General features: G+C 42.8%; 2 protein-coding genes across 4 annotated transcripts in view; both read right to left on the reverse strand.

Annotated features, from left to right (window-relative positions):
- Positions 1–5,883, reverse strand: part of LOC113154160 (myosin-9-like) — a 30,858-nt gene extending 24,975 nt beyond the window's left edge. Inside the window, exon 1 of one of the 2 annotated variants that reach the window (XM_026348208.1) lies at positions 5,717–5,883. The gene's annotated coding sequence lies outside the window, so the exon portion shown is untranslated. The remainder of the gene's footprint in view (positions 1–5,716) is intronic. The other variant, XM_026348199.1, reaches the window with a different exon arrangement.
- Positions 5,884–15,355: 9,472 nt separating this feature from the next.
- On the reverse strand, positions 15,356–19,607 carry txn2 (thioredoxin 2). Of its 2 annotated transcripts, none has more exons than XM_026349277.1 (4): positions 19,497–19,607; positions 17,457–17,734; positions 16,945–17,068; positions 15,356–16,320 (listed from the first exon to the last, which is right to left on the reverse strand). In XM_026349277.1, exons 2-4 carry the CDS (start codon positions 17,732–17,734, stop codon positions 16,204–16,206), a joined length of 519 nt encoding a protein of 172 aa, XP_026205062.1. In that variant the 5' UTR covers positions 19,497–19,607; the 3' UTR covers positions 15,356–16,203. The 2 variants fall into 2 exon arrangements, with proteins under 2 accessions (XP_026205062.1, XP_026205071.1); XM_026349286.1 differs by lacking the exon at positions 19,497–19,607 and adding an exon at positions 19,134–19,485.
- Positions 19,608–20,525: the final 918 nt, after the last annotated feature.

The following is a 20,525-nucleotide window of genomic DNA, read 5'->3' on the forward strand; positions in this document are numbered from 1 at the left end:
TCTGTCTTTCAAACAGCCATTAAAATGCACAGTTGACTGGTTATTTGTTAAAACGGAGCACAGCACCAGTTTGTCCCGTAACTAAAACACTAGACAGTATTGACCCATTAGATAAATAGGTTGTTACGTAACCTCAACACAGGCAGTGGAAGAATGCAGGAGGGAGTTAAAATACACATTTCTGTTTGTCAGCAGTAATTTATCTTGAGAGGAATGTGGCACTGGCACAGTTCAACTTATTTCTGACAGAACAAACTGAAAATCTGCTGCTAAATTCTGCACTTCTGATCCACTGGAGTCCGAAGTTTCCCTGGTTCGATTAAAACTCCTCAGCCTACAGTAATTTACCAAATAGTATCTTAAAACTGAGCAAGTTCTGGTGGTTTACTGCTGGAGACAGCAGCCCCCACTCTCCCAAACCAACCACTGCTGGTAGGGGGGGGCTCTCAGGCTCTGCACAGTCTCATGGTGTTCAATCCAATTTTACACACAAAAAAAAAAGAAAGAGGAAAACTCAGTCATTAGGACGTAAAGTTACAGGAAACGGACTCAGTCTGCACACAGGACAAAGTCTAAACACAACTCTGTTCATAGGAGGAACTCAGTCCATCAATATTTAATTCAGCAGTAAAATCACTGTTGAATCAATTCAATTCAGTTTTGTTTGTATAGCGTCAAATCACAACAGAAGTCATCTCGGGGCACTTTACAGCTAAGGTTGGTGCCAGCTACACGTTGCTGTAAAAGGGGAGACGAGGCATGGAGGAGAAGCGATGATGACGTGTTATTTCTGAGTGAGCCATTTTACCTGGGAGACTCTCCAAGGACCGCTATGATGTGCAGCTCAGTAATAAGGCAGAGGTAACTGGTTAAAGTTAGGACTGGGCTCAGTTTAAACATAACACATGATGAGCTGAGCAACCAAAGGGCAGCTGATCACCTTCCTCTGCTGCTTTCATCTGAATCTATGTCGGAGGGTTTCCCTGTTTCTCCATCATACAGAACATCTCATCATACAAACACTTTACTTGCAGAAAACCAAATCCATCTATGAACATGTTTATATCTTTGCCCTCATCCTTTACAGCAGCAGGATCCAGAGTGAGCAAGGAGCTGCATATTTACGTAGGCGGCACAACATCATTCATTATCTCTACCTGTGGCACTCCCTCTGTTATTCAGACGATGCAGCGTTATCTTGTTTTAACAATCCTCTCCACAAACAACGCGCCCACAGACCTCAGAAAGCCTCACTACAGTTTGACAACCTGGATCCATCTGGGCTGCAGCCGGATTCGGACTGACGTGGGCCAACAGCAGTTACAAGACAGACCCCATTACTCAGCTCGTTTAAAAGGTCAGAGAGAGAACGAGAGTTTAAAGTGTCTGCGGTGAAGGTGTTGCACAACCACCAAAGCATTAACCACCTCTCCACACACCCAGCCACCAGGTGTGCAGCTCACACACACCCAGCCACGGACAAAGTCTATTTTCTGTTGTCATGTACAGTAACAACCGGGATCAATCTGCACAAATGCATCACTCTACTTCACCTAACTTTAACCAAAGTGGAAGTTTTATCTTTGAAGTGCGAGACTCCAGTGAACAGCTCATCATTAATCTCTGCCTCATAAAAGAACAAGCATCATAAAATGGTTAAGATTTCTCTTTGAGAAGAGACCTGTGAAGTGTTTCGGCCTGTAATCCAAGTCAGAGTGCAGCCATTTCCTGGTATTGTTCTGTTGTATTCAAATCCTACAGGTGCTTTCTGAGAAGCAAAGAGGGAGGGGAAGGAGAACACAGACGAGGAGCAGAGGTCACAGAGGAAATGTAAGAAATAAACGGCAGTGAAAGGAAACAGAAAAACCACAGCTGCAGATTTATCCTGGGCCCAGTCAGTTCAACCGGTCTGACGGAGGCAACTTAATTATGCCGTTCACGTCAAGCAGAAGAACAAAAATAGAAGAGGCACTCAAGGAGAAGTAGCTGCTCGAAGGAGCAGAATTAAAGACCAACATTAGTGATCTACAGCACAATGTAAAGACAGCGAACACAACAGTGTGCACAGGAAGTTGTGTTCAATACAGTCTGCATCTCATCTGACTTCCTGCATGAATCAGCCTCAGCTGACTGAAGCAAACCAAGTTCAGTTTTCATGTAAATTCAATTCTATCTGTATTATCAAGGTCATGGTTAGAGTCTGTTTTAATCGACGAGTGTCTGAGCAACTCGAACATCTGAGGTAGAAACCAGCAAAAGATGAGGGAGTCAAATCGTTCCAGGTTGGTTAGGGAGGTCAACATGAAAAATGGTTTCTGTGGCTAAAACTACACAAAGCACAAGCAGAAAACTGGAGAATGTCCCAAGAAAGCAACATACCTGTTTGCTCACACCACAGAACTAGGTGTTCGCTCCACAGATCAGAACTCTGTGATCCAGTTTTAAGGTGACACTGACTCGCGTGACTGTTCAGTCTCCTTTCATGACACTATGCCTGATGAATAACTGATTAAATGTATTGACAAAGTTTGTCAGGAGTGAAGCTCTGTTTACACTGCATCACCTCCAAAATCAGTTTCTGCACTAATGTGATTTTTAAATCCAGTGTATTGCTGTAAAGGATTTTCACGAAAGCTGATGCTACGAATATAAAAAGCAGAATAAAGCAACAGAGCGAATCATGTGCAGCAGGAAACGGCAGCTTTTAATGCTAATGAAGTGTCAGTCTGTGTTTCTGAAGACACAGCTCGTTTCTCTCTTCCTGTGGAGCCAATTGTGTTAGGTTGGTTAATAATTACCACCACTGTTAACTGTCTCACTAGGAATTACTGGTTTCCAGCAAGTTACATATTTTATATAACGTGAGCAGAGGATATTTTGTCCTGGGTTGCCACATTAGCTGATTAGCATGAGTTTGTCCCATATTCTCATATATACTGAGTAAAAGGTGCATGTTAACGTTGCCAACACTGTACCCACAACGATCACTGCCGTAAACGTCTTGTACATGTGTAGGACAAATCGGATACTGACAGTCTACTGAAGTCCCAGACTGTGGGGCTAACAGAATCCATCAATAGCTTGTTTTATTTGTAAAGGAAAAAAGTCATAAGGAGTTCCTCCTTAACCTGACAATCAGAGTTAAAGGGATTATTGAGCCTATGACAAAAGTCACGTGGTCACACAAACACATAACAGATGAAAGATTAATCTCCCCTCACATTGTTTATAACAACCTTGAGCACTGAGGGAGCCAAACTGTGTCAGAGTGTCCTGAACATGCTGAAGAAACAACAGAGAGGACTGAACACCAGCTCTCTGTCTGCATTTAATTTTGTCTACCGAACAGAACAGTCCCAGGGAGGGTGGACATTGCTGACACATAAATGATGGAATGTAATGATCTCTGCAGGGGGCTCCATAACGGCACAGAAACTGCCAATGGGTGAGAAAAACTACCCTCCAGAGAAGCTGTTGCACAATGAACGAACTGCAAAGGGCTTTATTCCACCACATGACTCAAATGCAACAACAGGATATGACATACCACACGTCAGCCAATGTGTCCCTTTAAGGTTAGGTATTAACCAAACTCGAACAGCACGGCCAACGACCACGACTGTGGGAGAGTGGAGCTGTACCATCAGCAGAAAGCACGAGCAGCATGAGTTCATTTGCACAATCGTTTCTTCGAGTATCAAAGCTACAAATGTGGTCAGCTCACACTTTGGTTTAATAGCTTCTTGGCAGAAAACACTGCTGAATAGAAGAGTGTGGTTCTGATTACAACAAGTGAGAACAGAAAGGTGCTGCTCTGACTCCCTCTGAGACCACTAACACCCTGTGCAACGAGAAGCAGGTTTGGGTGGAGAAACGCCAGAATCGTGAGCACTACAAGTCCCAGAGAACCACGCGACCTGCCGAGCTTCGACTAAGAAGGGTGTTCAACACAACGAGGTGTCACCTAACAGAGTAAACACAAACCGCAGCTGCACCGTGACACAGCATAGTCGAACATGACGAGAGCGTGACACTCTGTGGATCTGTATGGAGGATAAACAGACGATAGTTAAGTTCAAGGGATCATCATCGTGTGCTGACTGTAGAGATTTAAACAGAAAAGATATTGGCTGTTCGAACTCAGCCTGAAAACCTAAAGTTAGAAACCCAGTGACTTCATAAGCTTCAGGGAGTGTCTTCTGCTTTACAGGAAAATCTGTGATTTATGACACAAGACTACATAAATAAAAGCTTGATATTGATACACCCCATAAAATCTCCTGCTAAGCCACAGAAAACTCACATTGCCCAACTGTTAGCTAATGTTCACCACAGACTGGATTCAGGAGACAAACCTGGTCGCTCTCTGCAGGCGTTCTGGTGTCTCATCAAACATTCACAGCAATTTATACAACTGAGAACTGCTGCCTCATGTCCTGTGAGTCTGCTCCGTCAAATCTGTAGTCTCAGTCTATCAGGTACGCCTGTCTAAACCAGACTCAGGTTAGTTAACCGCACTGCATTACACTGATTCTGTTATTTAGCCTCATTCATATTAATGAGGACAAAATAGCAACACTTCTCACAGCAGTCCATCCTCCATAAAGACCACAGAGTGAGTGAACGCCTTTCCTGTATTGTTCTTCACTTTATATTAACATTAATTATTATTGTTCATTCTCAGCACGTTTATTCATTTCACTAATTCACTTATTTACTGTGTTTTAGTGTAATCCATCCTTTTAAAATTAAACTTCTGTAAAAGACTACAGATGAAAACTCATCGTTTTATTTATTAAAATGTTGATTAATGTATAAAAACTGAACATTGACAGGATTCTGACTGGTACCAAAGTATAAATACAACATGAGAAGAGTTGTTTTACCTGCTCTGTAATTATTTAATTAATGAAAGAATTAATTATTAAAAATTAATTAATTTCTTTCTTTCTTTCAGATTCATCACACTGTGGTTTAATAATAAGTTAAACCGTGTTTCAGGCCCTGTTTCGACTAATAGAGTGAATTAAACGTGTTCATTGCAGCAGTGAAATAGAGAAATAGCAGCAGAGTCTCCCTCATGGAGACAACATGTTTTTTCCGGTCTACCGGTGACCTCCTGACGTCATGCCGCCACTACCGGCCACACACATCGTCAGACCGGGCTAAGCTGAGCCCAGACCGGGCTAAGCTGAGCCCAGACCGGGCTCTCTGTCCCCGGAGTCGTGCAGCTTTTGTTTCCCGTTTCTATCGGGCTCTAACACGGACTCTATCTGAGCGCTGCCGTTACCGTAACCCCCGCTCCTCTGTAACCGTTCGACCGGAGGGAGTCACTAAATGACGCGGGAGCAGATTTCCACAGAACACCGGCCTCTCACTTCCTGCCTCTACAGCTTTTAGCTCCAGCTACTTTAACGCCACCTTTGACGACCTCCACCTTTGACCACCTCCACATGTCCGTCTGTTAAATCCTCACAGTAACGCGTGTTTCTGCTTCACTTGGTTCTGTTCGTGTGAAGTTGGAGGAACCTCCGGGCCCGGTCCGGCCCGGTCCGGCCCGCTCCGCTCCACCCAGCGCGGCTGCTGAAGCTGCAGCTTCCTGGTTCACTGCACTTGTTGGAGACTGAATGGAAAAGTCCAGAAAAGCAGAAAGATGGAGAAAGATGGAGAAAGATGGAGCAGAGCAGCAACAGCGTGTTGAACCGAGGGCCATTACCTGCTTTTCGGGTGCAGGGCGCTAACAACAACCGGGGGGCTCAGTCAGACTGGTTCTCCCGTCGACACAGCTTCAGTAGAGGCAGAGACTTCGGCTCAACTACCGCTTCCTCCCTCTCTTCGTCTGATTTCACCGCTCACAGTTCGCACACTGCCGGGAACCGGGGCGCGGTCCGGCACGGGGCGGGCCGCGGCGCGCACGTATCCGCCCCTCCGGCCAATGGCTGCGGCGCTGAGATGATCCGCGCCGTCCCGGACCAATCCCGTCGGTCCGAAGGAGGAGCCTCGGCCGCCGCTGGGCGGGACCAGAGCGCCAAAAACTGAACGTGAGAGAGTTGAGGAGGGAGGAGCTGATGGAGCAGATGGAGCTGATGGAGCTGATGGAGCTGTGGTTAATGACGGAGGTATGTGCAGAGTGCATACTAAGGATTTTTATGACCATATAAGTAGCAGTGACTCTGAGGATGGACTGCATCCTCCAGGCCCCCCTCATCACCAGGGTCCAGTGAAGTGAAGTGAAGTGATGAGAGTTTAAAACACACAGAGAACGACACTCGTTTAAAAAGTGATCAACAGACAGAACAGTTTCTAGTCACGGTCAAACCCACACCTTTCTGTACTTTTACTATTTCAACAGTTCCCACACAGAGAAGAAAGATAACGAGGAACTCACTCCTCACTGTAGCTTCTGACGACCTCAAGCTCGTTTCAGTTCATTCTGTGACGTCATCGTTCAAAAATAAGTGAAAACACATCACTGAACCCCTCGAGCTGCACTGGGCTCTTCATTACAACAAACAGAACCATATACTGAGCTACAAAGGAGAGGTCCACTCTGTTCTGAGACCTGATGCAGGACCTGAGTCCATGTTTTGGACCTGTACAGACCTCTCTGAGCAGGGGGACCACTGCTTTAGCAGCCTGTGATGTAAAATGTGATGGTTGCTCTGATCCTTTGTCTACTGGATCAGTCTGAATGTGGCTGATGAGCTTTGTGAAACCTGAGGCCCACTGTTGATAGTGGCCCCTCATCTTCCCGACACAACACACTGAGTATCGGCTCGGTGCGTCACGGTCCTTAGACTTTGCTCACGCTTTACTGGTGAAGAACGCGCAGTCATCCAGTTCACCCGAGGCGTCATGTGTCTAATTCTGAAACCAGCTTCATCCAGAGATGAATTCACCTCCTGCTGAGCTCAGACCAGCTGCAGCATCTCATCCTCCTCAGGAATGTGTCTTTAATTTGTATAACAAACATTTAAAGAACAAATAAAATGTAAATATACTTATACTTGACTTTTGTTTTTGTATTTCGTACATGGTGTCTTCAGTTAAGGTTTATTTATTTATTAAATTACATATTTATAAGATTCATTCACCACATCACTGCAAGATAAACTCACAACCACAAATATTATGGGAAACAGTAAAAGGAGTCTCTACATTGAAGCTGTGCTGCAGCTTATACCATTAGTGAGGTGTTACAGGAAACTGGTCCGCACTAGTTCATAGTTGGAATGAGGAAATGTTAATGCTGATTATTTTCAATATGTGTTATATAAGTTGTGGTGGATCCTGTTGTAAAGCTGCCAAATATCAGACAAGTGACATGTGAACAGAAACCTGTCTGCAGCTCCGATGACTAATGTGTCAAATCAGAAACCTTCACTCCAAAGAATAGGGAGGATTTATTCAACTGTAACACTGCAGAATATAATATTAAACCTTCCTCTGAATCATATATTCAAATTAATTTTATTCATGATTGTACAGTATGTTTCTCCCATCCAGTAGGAGGTCAGAGGTCAGGTCAGGTCACTGGCCTGCAGAGACTTGACCTTCACAGTAATAAAAAAATGAAGTCACTGGTTAATAGAGACAGTTTCACTCCACTGGCTCCTGTTTAAACCATTTACCAACACACAAAGATCAGAAACCTCTCAAAGCAGCATCTGATTCATCACGTCAACGTCTTTATATTTACAGTTTCACTGATTTTTTTCATTGATATGTGACATTTGAGTAAACGCACGTCTCCCCTTTTTCTAACATTACGTTATATAAAGTTCCCGTCATTCGAACAGGTGAGTCCAAGTTCATGGCCAGACATGTTACCACCTGGGAACCTGCTGCAGGTGATGAGCTAATTAATATAGTTGGAAAACACTTGTTCACCCTTTAAATCAAATTTGACATTTGATTTCTTTGGCCTGACTTGTTCTTGTTTGGAGTGAAGTAATTAAAAGAGAACACGTGTTTTCAGGTGAAATCCAGAATTAAAACAGTTAAACTGGATGAAGAGAAGGAGCCATAACAAGGGATGAGAGGAGTGATGGATGTGGAGAAGTAACACTGCCAAAGTCTACACAGACCAATGGAACAGTCCAAGGACCTGTTTACTTCAGATATTAAAGTCCTGTTTCCCAAGTGGAACTGAAGGCGCGGAGCCAATAGACATGCCACAACCAGCAGGGAGATATTACAGTGGAAAAAAAATAGTTTTCACTTTCTCAGTGTGAAACATGATTAAAAGCCAGAAGCTTTGATCAGCACAAACAGTATTAACCAGCGATTTCCAGACAGGGATATAATTAAAAAGAATTAATTATAAATAGATCAATAAAAATATTAGTTTATCACATATATATTTAACATAATTCAATAACACCCTGTTTAATTTTGGTTCAATTTAACTTCACAGGCAGTTTTGAATGGATATTTTAGGCTGTGTCTGAAAAAATGGTTTAGAGGAAGTGTAAAGGTAAATCTTCAACAAGAAACATCTTGACCCCTCTGACTTGTGTCTTTCCTTCTTCACTTAGGAGCCAGATAAGAAGCAGGAATATGAAACAGATGCTCTCTGAGACTTAGAGATAACTCAAAATGTAAAATATGGTCTTGTAGGTGAGGTCAACAACACGTCCAGCTCAGCACACAGAGACAACGCTTTCTGGTCTCAAGAATTCACATTAACGCGGACTGAGGCACGGCCGGCATCCACGACAAACACAGGAAAGTCACATTTTGTGTGCAGAGTGTGATTTATGTTCACTACGTGTTATTATGAGAGGAATGTGTCTGTGTTTTCTTCTACGTTTAGCAGCTGGGCATCACGTGTATGTAGAGGGAAACACTGAGCCTTCAGTGCCTACCTGGAAAAACCAGTAAATCCCAAACTCCCTCTCACTCACTCTCCCTGATGGGAAATCTCTAAAATGTCAGCTGAGGGGTCAAAGGTCACCTTGTCACCGTTACTTGAGCAGGAACAGATGCTGCGAGACGGGCCAAGAGAAGAACAAGAGCAGGAGACAGACACTGTGAATAAATCAGAGTATTTTCTTTGTCACTTAATACTCCATTACAGAGAGGGACATCTTGTACTTCTTACTTCACTACGTTTACTTTACAAATTAAGAGTTTTAAGCTTAGGAATTGATGTTTCGTGTTACACAATCGAAACAAATGCAAGACGAGTTGACATCATTAGTGGAACTATTTTGAGTCATTTGTCTAATGTGAAGAATTTCCTGATTTCAGCTTCTCTCTGCTGCTTTTCCCTTGAATCATGTTGATGTTTTAATACTTAAAGTGTCACTGTGGAATCATCCTATCCTGATTTGAATCAAATGACTAAGCATTGAGTGCCTTTAACTTTTTTTAACGTTTTCCACATACTTATAGAATTTATTATGCTGGACGTGCTATTAGTACTTTTTCTTAAGTAAAGCATCTGAACACTTTCTCCAACTCTGCTTCTACTGTAACCTGAGAAAATCTCCAAATAATGGTGAATTTCAACATAAGAAAACTCCATAATCCAGACTTTGAGCTGGAAAAGTGCACAGTAACACGACAATAGCACAAAACAAACAGAAGTGGGCAGAGACAGAAACAGGCATGAATTTCCAAATATGGACACTTCTGACCTCCCGATCTCCTTTTCTCCGTGACCCAGTCTCCTTCTTCCTCCAGCAGTTGGTGGGAATAGCAGCAGGGCGTGTCTGTAATTCAGGGCGTGTGAAGTCATTATATCATCCAGTCAGAAAGAAAGAAAGCGCCGCATTCACTGACAGCGCGTTAAAAGATCGGCATGTTAACCCACTCACCACTCTCAGTATTTAGGTGAAGTCATGTTTGTGGCAGCTTTCATAGGTAAACTGAAGGAAGTGGGGGGGTTTGACCCAGTTCTTTAGCTGTGACCTGACTGAAGAGTGAACACACACATGCTCTAAAGTAAACACACGTCGTTCACTCCAGCAACATGTGTTTGTTTGTGTGTCATCAAAAGACCAAAACCACAAAGAATAATTAGCAGCAAGCAGCTTTAAACATGATGCAGCACTGAGAGTGGTCACGTCTTCAGTCTTCAGTCTATAGACTTCAGTCTTCAGACTTCAGACTTCAGACCAGTCTTCAGACTTCAGACTTCAGACTCAGTCTTCAGTCTTCAGTCTTCAGTCTTCAGTCTTCAGACTTCAGTCTTCAGTCTTCAGACTTCAGTCTTCAGACTTCAGACTTCAGACTTCAGACTTCAGACTTCAGTCTTCAGTCTTCAGTCTTCAGTCTTCAGTCTTCAGTCTTCAGACTTCAGTCTTCAGACCAGTCTTCAGACTTCAGACTTCAGACCAGTCTTCAGTCTTCAGTCTTCAGTCTTCAGTCTTCAGACTTCAGTCTTCAGTCTTCAGACTTCAGTCTTCAGACTTCAGACTTCAGACTTCAGTCTTCAGTCTTCAGTCTTCAGTCTTCAGACTTCAGTCTTCAGACTTCAGACTTCAGTCTTCAGTCTTCAGTCTTCAGTCTTCAGTCTTCAGTCTTCAGTCTTCAGACTTCAGTCTTCAGTCTTCAGACTTCAGTCTTCAGACTTCAGACTTCAGTCTTCAGTCTTCAGACTTCAGTCTTCAGTCTTCAGACTTCAGTCTTCAGTCTTCAGACTTCAGTCTTCAGTCTTCAGACTTCAGTCTTCAGTCTTCAGTCTTCAGTCTTCAGTCTTCAGACTTCAGTCTTCAGTCTTCAGTCTTCAGTCTTCAGACTTCAGTCTTCAGACTTCAGTCTTCAGACTTCAGACTTCAGTCTTCAGTCTTCAGTCTTCAGTCTATAGACTTCAGTCTTCAGACCAGTCTTCAGACTTCAGACTTCAGACTTCAGACTTCAGACCAGTCTTCAGTCTTCAGTCTTCAGTCTTCAGTCTTCAGACTTCAGTCTTCAGACTTCAGACTTCAGTCTTCAGACTTCAGTCTTCAGTCTTCAGTCTTCAGACTTCAGTCTTCAGACTTCAGACTTCAGTCTTCAGACTTCAGTCTTCAGTCTTCAGTCTTCAGTCTTCAGACTTCAGTCTTCAGTCTTCAGTCTTCAGACTTCAGACTTCAGACCAGTCTTCAGTCTTCAGTCTTCAGACTTCAGTCTTCAGTCTTCAGTCTTCAGTCTTCAGTCTTCAGACTTCAGACTTCAGACCAGTCTTCAGTCTTCAGTCTTCAGTCTTCAGACTTCAGTCTTCAGTCTTCAGTCTTCAGTCTTCTGGTCTCGTCCTGTTTGCAGCGTCTTCCTCCTCCTTCCCGTAGTAATCATTACACAGGAAGGAGTGATAACACACATGTTGACTCACAAAACTCAGGAATGTGGAGCAAAGGGAAAACACACGAGCTTTTCCTCCTTTCAGACAGTGTGTGCTCAGTTCATTAGGTACAGCAGCCGACCTGTGGGACTCCTGGTTCAGCTGGACAGGTGTCAGGACCTACGCCTTTGTTCTGAGTGGCATCCATCGGCCCATGTGCTCTGTGCTTTTAAAATCCTATCCACCAAATGCTTTTGTTTTACAGTGGTTCTGATTCAACCCAATGATCCCTGATGATGATGACATCACAGAAACACCTCTTCATATAAAGCTGTTCACTGACGGTCGGTGTGGTCACGTGAACTATTTGAAACATCCTTCAATAACATCAGAAGGCCTGGAAATCCAACTGTAATGGATGGACACAAGGATTCTTTTCCTGGTGAACTAAGACTGTGAGACTGGAAATCCTCCACAAACTGAAGAATAAAACTGTTTATGAAACTTATTCTGACCTCATAAGTCAGTTAATCGGCAGAATAACACAGTCAGAGTCCACTTCATTAGGTACATCCTCTCCGTCATTCATATCAACGAGGCTAATTAACAGAACTGATCCAACAGCTGATTGAGCTTCTCTCAGAAACTGTCTGAACTAAAGCCGTCTCTCTAACCTTCAGAGGAGGATTTACTGCAGAAAGTTACACTAGACGGACTCCGTTTAAGCTCGTGTAATAAACTAATTATGGAAATGTCACAATTTAATTAAAGATAAATAAATCAATTCATAAACAAACTGTATGTGGCTCTTAGGTCTATGTAGTGAACACACAGGGTCAACTGTATGAATAGTGACTGTAAATAAAAAACAAAACCTCTGAGTACTTTAACTCAACTTAACCTCATTTTAAGGTACTTGTACTTCCTGTTGTGTTACTTTGTACCTCTACCCACTACATTTGACATCACGATGCCTTCATCAGACGACTGTGATCTAAATAGAAACTAACTCATTAGGAGGAGTTGTTACAGAGCTGATCTCTCTCTACACACACATTTTCCTCTCGTACTGACACAGCTACAGCTAAATGTGACTGTATTAAACACACACATGGTTCAGAGAACAGCAGCGGACAGAGAGGAGCTGTGCAGCTTTTCTGCAGCTCTGCAGCAGCTCAGCAGCCGCTGGCTTCCCCGTCAGTTTTTGCCTTATAAGGTCACAAGAGTGGTGGAGTAACAGAGACAGGGTGGAGGTGTGGTCTATTGTTTTTGGCGGAAGAGAGATGGGTGTAGGGTTACTGCTGCTCGTGAACCTTTGGAGTCCGGCGTCATCTCCAGTCACCTCGTTCCTCTGGTCTGAAGGGTGGGGGCAGACAAAGAGGAGCAGCTGGGGGGTGGGGGGGCAGGGGAGGAATGGAACTACAGACGTTTACTTAAGTATAAACCTGTACTACTATATAATACTATATGATACTATATAATACTATATAATACTATATAATACTATATAATACTATATAATACTATATAATACTATATGATACTATATACTACTTTATGATACTATATAATACTATATACTACTATATACTACTATATAATACTATACGATACTATATACTACTATATACTACTATATAATACTATACGATACTATATACTACTATATACTACTATATAATACTATACAATACTATATAATACTTTATTCTACTTTATTCTACATTTCAGATATAAACACCAGCTGCATTTATCTTTAGTTCTAAAGTTAGTAGTTTAGTTTATGTTTAACTTCTAACTTTAGTTAAATGAGATTTCTCTGAATAAAAGATGTTCTAAATATGAAAATACGCAGAACATAAAGTCGAGCTCGGCTCAGTCAGCTGACAGATGAATCACTAAGTCATTAAGACATTAAGTCATGTGGATTGGTTCCTTTTGAATGAATCCTCATTACAGAGCTTCTGTTTGGACAAAACCAGCATCAGTAATAATAATCTACTCATGTATAGAAACGTACTTTTAATACTCACTGATTAGAAGTACATACTTTTACTTGAGTAATGTTTTCAATGCAGGATTTGTAATGGAGTATTCAGTAGTCACTGTGTGGTATTAGTACTTGGTTCAGGCCTTGAGGAGAGGCAGAACGTGGTTCACATGGGTTGATTGTTAACAAAGGTTCTGTGATGAGGTTCCAGACATCTCACAACTATGCAGGAATGTTTTTCATCCTTCACACAACAATCACTGGCTTCACTCACACCTGCTGACGTCATGTCAGTGGAATTCCCCCTATTGAACGAACCACTGAGTCTCGGCCCGCGTGATTATGTATCCCCGGGATCATCTGCCATGATCTCATCCAAACCAGGACCTTTAGAAGAAAATGCAGATGGAACATGGCGAATGATGTGCATTTAATAAGCAGTCTGAGGGCCCTCACCGCTATGATTCTGTCAGCTGCGGGCTCTGTAATGACACGCCAGGAGGGGTGGGAATGTTTTTGGTTAAGCCAGTGGCGTGAGAAGAAGGGGCGATGACACGGTGACTGGAGGGACTCAGACTGCAGGTGCTGCTTCCCCCTTCAGCCCCGTTTGACCCCTTTATGTGGGTGCACATGCATTAGAAGTGTGTGCTGCTGCACTCGCTTGTAAAACAGGCTGAACGCTGGAGGATCATTCATCTTTAGCCTGTTGTTAAGCACCCTGAACCGCCTTGTTGTTGGAAAGTGCTGCACAAATAAACCTGCCTGTTAATTATTGACAGTGTCAAGTGATAAATGCCAGTTTATTACTTTTGCTTTTATATTTGGAACCATGGCAACTAACAAAACAGCAGACAGACTCACAACATCAGAAATCGACAGTGCAGGGCGATGCTCAGGTTTCAGTGCTTGTTGTGTTCAACACCTTAGTTAATGGTTTTGATTTAAACAAGGTTCAGGTTTGTGAAAAGAACAGAAAACTCACAGTCATCAGCATTTTAGAGTCAACAGTTAATCTAAGTGCAAGTGTTTGGACAGTGGGAGGAAGGGGAAACGTCAGTGAGGCTGGACGCCTGGATTCATGAGGAAAATAAATGTAAATCTCTTTTAAAGGGTATCTAACTCTGAATGTTTGTAACGATCTGCAGCCTCCTCTTCACCTAAGAAAGTCATGAACGTCCTTGCTGTAGGTTTCAATGAAACTCAAACCGAATCCTTGAGGGTGTTTTGACCTTCAGGCTGGTTTTGTCTTGTGTGGGGACGGAGGAGACATCAAAGTCTTCATGGTTCACTCCAACAGTCTCACTGTGTAAGCTGTGTGAAGAGGTTCGTCTTGAGCAGTGCTTCCTCAACCTGCAGCGTCGTGGCGAGTGTCATGAACTCAATCCTGCAGATCACATCAGAGACCTCAGCAGGATACCAGCATCAACATCTGCCCCTAAAAGTGTGTGAATATTCCCTGTCTGCATTAAATCCATGTGTTTAAAAAGCTCTCTGTGCAAAGAGAGGCGTCGTCTCCGGGCCACAGGTGTTATAATGAGCCATGTCTATTTCTTTAACTCATGAGCCACCAGCCAGTCCGACCCACTCACCCACCACACTCATCATCTCTGGCTGTAGTGCCGAGCAGCTCTGCAGGAAACCTCACACCTCGGTGTGAAGTTGTCAGAGTTTGGCCTGGTCTGATTGATCAGGTGCAAGAGTGAACGGAGGACAACGTAAAGTAGAGACTAGAGACCAGAGGGCAAACAGTCGATGAGTGAAAGAGGTAATTTGGAGAGCAGCAGTAAGTGGAGGGTGGCGTGTAGGCGTTTCAGTTACACTGATGACAGGTTTGTGACAACATGAGTAACATGTTCAGACAGACAGCAGAGAGAAACTAAAACACTGACATGTAATAAAGCGAAATAAGAGAGAGCTGCTTCGAGTTCATCATTTAAACATTAGGTTTTAGAATTTCCCTGGTGAGAAAAACTTCACTCTGTACTTGGAAACTCCCTCCTCTTTCCCTCTAAACAGAACTTAGCTGTGAACTGAGTGTGATTTTAAGTATTTGCAACAGTGTCATTAGCGACGATAAACCTTCAGACACAAAAACACAATTCACATACTCAACATCGTTTGGCTCCTTTATTACATCACTTGGTCTTGTTTCTGGTACAGAGTTCAATTTGATAATAAACTAAATCAAACTCATGTTTTCAATCCCTGCTCGACTGACGTCTGACAGTCAGGACACACACACACACACACACACACACACACACACACACACACACACACACACACACACACACACACACACACACACACACACACACACACACACACACACACACACACACACACACACACACACTTCCTTCTTTCTCACATGTTTAGGCAGAATGGTGTAAAACAACCATGTGTGGCTCTCAGATGTTAAAGAAATGCCGCCCTCCTGTGGACAACTACAGACAACACACCCCAAACCCTAACCAGCATTTTCAGGGTAACCAGTTAAATCCTCTCCCAAACTAAAAGTATAAATCCCTCATTTTATACAGTATAAGTGCAGTACAGCTGAGTATTATCCATTCTACAGACTTATACACACACACATACACAGGCTCTGCTGCTAAAGTATTTATAAATGGAGCTGTGGAGCCGTCACATTATTAAAGACAAGTGAAAATCACAATGGAGCACAGCGTAAACTGAAGGGTGAAGGAGGCTCACACCCATCACGAGACAAAAGAAACAACAGGGAGACAGACAGAGACAGTAATGCACTGCTGGAGCAGGGTGTCTAGAGATGGGTGTGAGCGTTTGACAGTTTGCCAACAGGAACTAAAGCAAGGTTTCGTTTGTTGGTGGCTGCTCAAAATGGCAGCTGAGGGCTGCAGACGGTAACAGAACCATACGGTATAGCATCAGAGCGGTGGTGAACAGCAGGGCGGGGGCTGTTGGTCTATTGTCCAATGACTTTGCTCACAAATGAGTCCAGCTCATCGTCATCTTTGATCCCCACAAACTGGTCAACGACGTCACCTCCGCGCATGGCGATAACTGTGGGTACCGCGGAAACCTGCGGACAAACCAAGGTTCATGTTTCACAACAACAACAGCGAGTTGCCGGTAAACAAACAATACAGCGGTCAGTTTACACCAAGCTGAAGCAAAGTCAATTCACCAACCCTGCAATAAATCTGCCTTCATAGAGCTGACAGAACCTCATGAAGACTTTTACAGGTCTGCTGAGTTTACAGCATTAAATAATAAAAACTAAGTGATGTCTATAGCAGCTTATCTGAAAGCAATCTTCCCAGTGTCTTCATTTAGAGTAGAACCCAACAGAACCACACTGTGGAGACCTGCTCACACTAAATCACAGCTGCCCTGATTGAGAGCTGAGCTGTATGTTGAAACTTGTGACTATGACTGAGGCAGCGATTCGGGATGGTAGAAGGGACAAGCACCGGCACTCCAGGTCAAACCTCAGAGTCCACATTCATAAAAATTATGAGGAAAATAATTCATAATTCAATCATTCATAAATATAAAGGCATACACACAAAAGGAAGAAGCAGAAAGCCAGGATTATACTGACACAGACTGACTTAGTCTGATTAAAAATATTAATTCACAGTAAATGACAATAAGTTTTAATGAGAAAACAAACCATGTCAGCCAATGCAGAAAATGATCTCACCCCGTATTCAATAGCCAGGTCTGTGTGATCGTCTATGTCAACTTTGGCCATGGTCACGCGTCCTTTCTGTTTTGCAACAGCCTTCTCCAACCTGGGCCCGAGGATCTTACAGGGACCACACCACCTAAAATACACAAGCACATTTGACATCAACTGTGTACGAGGAGTCTGCACACCATTCAGTCCACATCATTCTCCATCCTGTCCATCTCTTCACAGACAACCTGCTGCCAGATATCTCAAACCTGGATTCACTGGGACTTGTGTCCCTTCCCAAGAACTGGTTTAGAGACTTCAGATACTACGACAAGTACTATGAAAAATACTACATATATTAGGTATTTTCTCAACTGTAGTTTCAGATGTAAAATAAAACTAGAGAAGAAAACGTAAACACGTGTTGGTCGAGAGCTACAGCACAAATTAAAACAGCTAAAGTGTCTTTTCTGAAGAAATTACAGGCTGCTAATTGCTGTACATCAGCAAAAAAACTGAAATCCCTCCACACTCACTGTGCATGGAAGTCAATTAGCACAGGCAGCTCACTGTTGATGACCCTCTCTGTGAAGTCCTCCTGGTCCTGAACGTTGAAGGAGACTTCTCGACGGGAGGAGAGAGGCAAGGAGCGAGGCAGCGAGCGAGAGGGAGAGAGGAAGGACATTCGGCTCGTGTTAGACTGCAGCGAGGTGGAAAATGAGGAGGTGGTGATGGTGGAGGTGGATGCTGGGAGGCAGCGGATATCTTTGGCAGACAGCGTCCAAATTCTGCGCACTAGCAGCCTGTGAGCCATCTGTGAGGAAGTTAGACAGGAAGTGTTTAATAATAATGTATTTATAACATAACAGGTGTGAATATTTTTTTCATGTTTGCATTTTATGTTTGGAAATGGATAAAGGATTAAAGATTTAGACTTTGGTAAAGAGTCAGTTTAGGCTGTAGAGAACTGTTTGACCAATAAAGGACAAAACAACCTTTACGATAATGTGCAGGTTAAATTAATTGTCCAAATGTTTTTATCTTTATGCTGAAAACTAATGTTATACATTTATTTATTCAGCCAGTGTTTAAGCAACCTTTTTAAATTATTTATTTAAAATCTATCTTGAGACCACACATCACCACTCAACAGATCCAGTATAACGTTCAGGATACCTTTGATATGTGATATTTTCGACGTATTTAACAAATAAACTATTATAAACTGTAGTAAACTATTATTCTGTAATATATTGTTTGTCCCTGCTGACATGTAGAGACACAGGCTGAGCAGATTTCTTTTTACAGCAAACAAAACAGTGCAAGAACTGAAATGACCAAACAGAAGCTGAACTGCACTTTGGCCTTCAGTGTTACTGAGTGACGTAGTTTAATTACAGGGGTTCAGGACCGACAGCCTCAACTCTCCCACTTTAGAAAAGACATAATGTGGAACAGTTTATGTGCTAATTCTTCTCCATGTGTGATACATGTACTGACTTTTCTGGGGGTTTAAGATAACTGGTGCTGTTTGCAGACCTCATGTGTTGGTTTCACACAAAGACAAACCGTTGAAGGGTGAGAAACGTTTCCCACGTTACACTAATTCACTCTATAAAATCTACACATGTGCGTTATTTTGTTAAAATCCATATTTTGCTCTTTAATGAACAAACATTACATAGACAGTCGTATTATTATGCACAGATTCTGTAAAAGTACTTTTGCTTGGTGGTAAATTTACACAAGCATTGTACTTAAATACAATCTGAGGTACCTTTACTTTACTTAAGTATTCTCATTTTACACTATGTTTACTCCACTACTTGTATTTGTCAGCTCTAGTTACTCTGCAGATGAAGACTTTTTTAAACTTAATCTAATGAACCAATAAATCCTCGACCCTCAAGTATTAGAAATTACTAGTTAAAATCATTTCGTCAAGTCTTGCCCTAAGTATGTAAATAAAAATAGACTGTAACAGTAACACAGAGAAATCACTTAGTGAAGAACTGCTACTTCTTGGAGCATGCCCTTAATACTTCAACTTAAGTAAAGTGTTTGGTACCTAAAGTACTTTTTAGGCAAGTACTTGTACTTGGGAACTGAGTTTGTGTACTCCTCGGAATAACTGAACAGTGTATTGTATGTGTATAATTCCTATTTATGTTACATACATTACAACATGTAAACAGCTTTGTGGAGGTTCTCACCGTGTTGTCAGGGGTGTTAGTTTCTATATCCAGTGTTTTAATGCTAATATTCTGTGTAATAATGTTTCTCCGGTATCGTTCCAGTAATCACTGTACACAGTTCCACCCACAGTAAGTTACAGGTGGAGACACACACACATGTGGATCCTACAGCTCCAGTCTCTCCTCCATCAGCTCCACCGGCTCCACCATTACACTACGTTACGTTATGACTTTGCCCTCTGTGTCCTCCTCTTCCTCCGAACCTTACCGCCGCTGCGTCACCTCGTTTTAAAGCCCACAAACCCTGCTCCGACCGGACAGTTTAACAACCTAAAGATGAAGGACACACTGCGACAGAGTGAAACAAAGCGTAGAGTTTACCTTGACGTTTAGCTAGCTAGCTAGCGCTGGTCTTCACCGATGAAGAACTTCCGCTTTAAAAGGGGCAGACCAGCTTTAACCGGCTGTCGGAGGCTGCAGCGCCACGGGTAGCGCCACCATCAGGCCGGGCGGGGAACTACAGACCTGCAGTCTCCTGTCCGCATCACCATGAACAGGTAAAGGTGTGTAACTGAAGAGATTCACTTTTATAGTACAAAAAAACTAGGTAGAAAAACATCTAAACACTGCCACAGTTCATTGGAACACCTAATTCTAAATTAATGTAAATAAAATCCCTCAATGAAACACTGAAAACCTCAAAAGAGGTTTAATTTTACATCCAAAATAAAACTGACCTGAAGAAAAGCTGTACTACTTCTCTGTTCTTGTTACTTACTTTGAAGTTCTGTGCGGATCAGTAGCTCTACATGAATAGCATCTCCTGCTCTCTGCTATATTTATAATTTATTGAGGTGGAACAGGACGGTCGAAGGACTCCAGCTTTCATGTCTGAGAGGGCAACAGGATGAAAGGAAGAGAAGGTGGGTGGGTTATTTGGACCGCAGACAGGTGTCATCCATGGCTCAGTGAAAAAAGTCAGACTGAAATAGAGCGAACAGGACACTGGACAGAGAGGAACCGTCAGCAGGAGGATGTATTCCACGAGAGGGGATTGCTAAAGCATGAAAGCAGCCGTTGTGGAAAATCGTGTCCACTGACGGCCTCGTTCAGAAGTACAGACATCAGTGTTTGTGTGGCTGACACTCCACCTCCTTATGGACACTGATATTTTTAGAGGAGTTGAAGAAGATTTCAGTGCAGGATTTTTTGACTGTTGTGTTTTATTTGAGTGTTTTAAACAAGGGGACAAACCAGACGTGAAGTATGACCCAAAATATTAGAATGGACAAAAGCGTTCAGAGGAAGGTTTCTACTCTTCGACCTCCTCCACTGTTTCGTAGCATTGGACCCTCGGGCCTTTCTGCCAGTTTGCCCCCACACCGACGACTCCGCTCTATATTCTGCAGG

Source organism: Anabas testudineus, chromosome 8 (assembly GCF_900324465.2).
Source record: "Anabas testudineus chromosome 8, fAnaTes1.2, whole genome shotgun sequence".
Taxonomy (NCBI): Eukaryota; Metazoa; Chordata; class Actinopteri; order Anabantiformes; family Anabantidae; genus Anabas; species Anabas testudineus.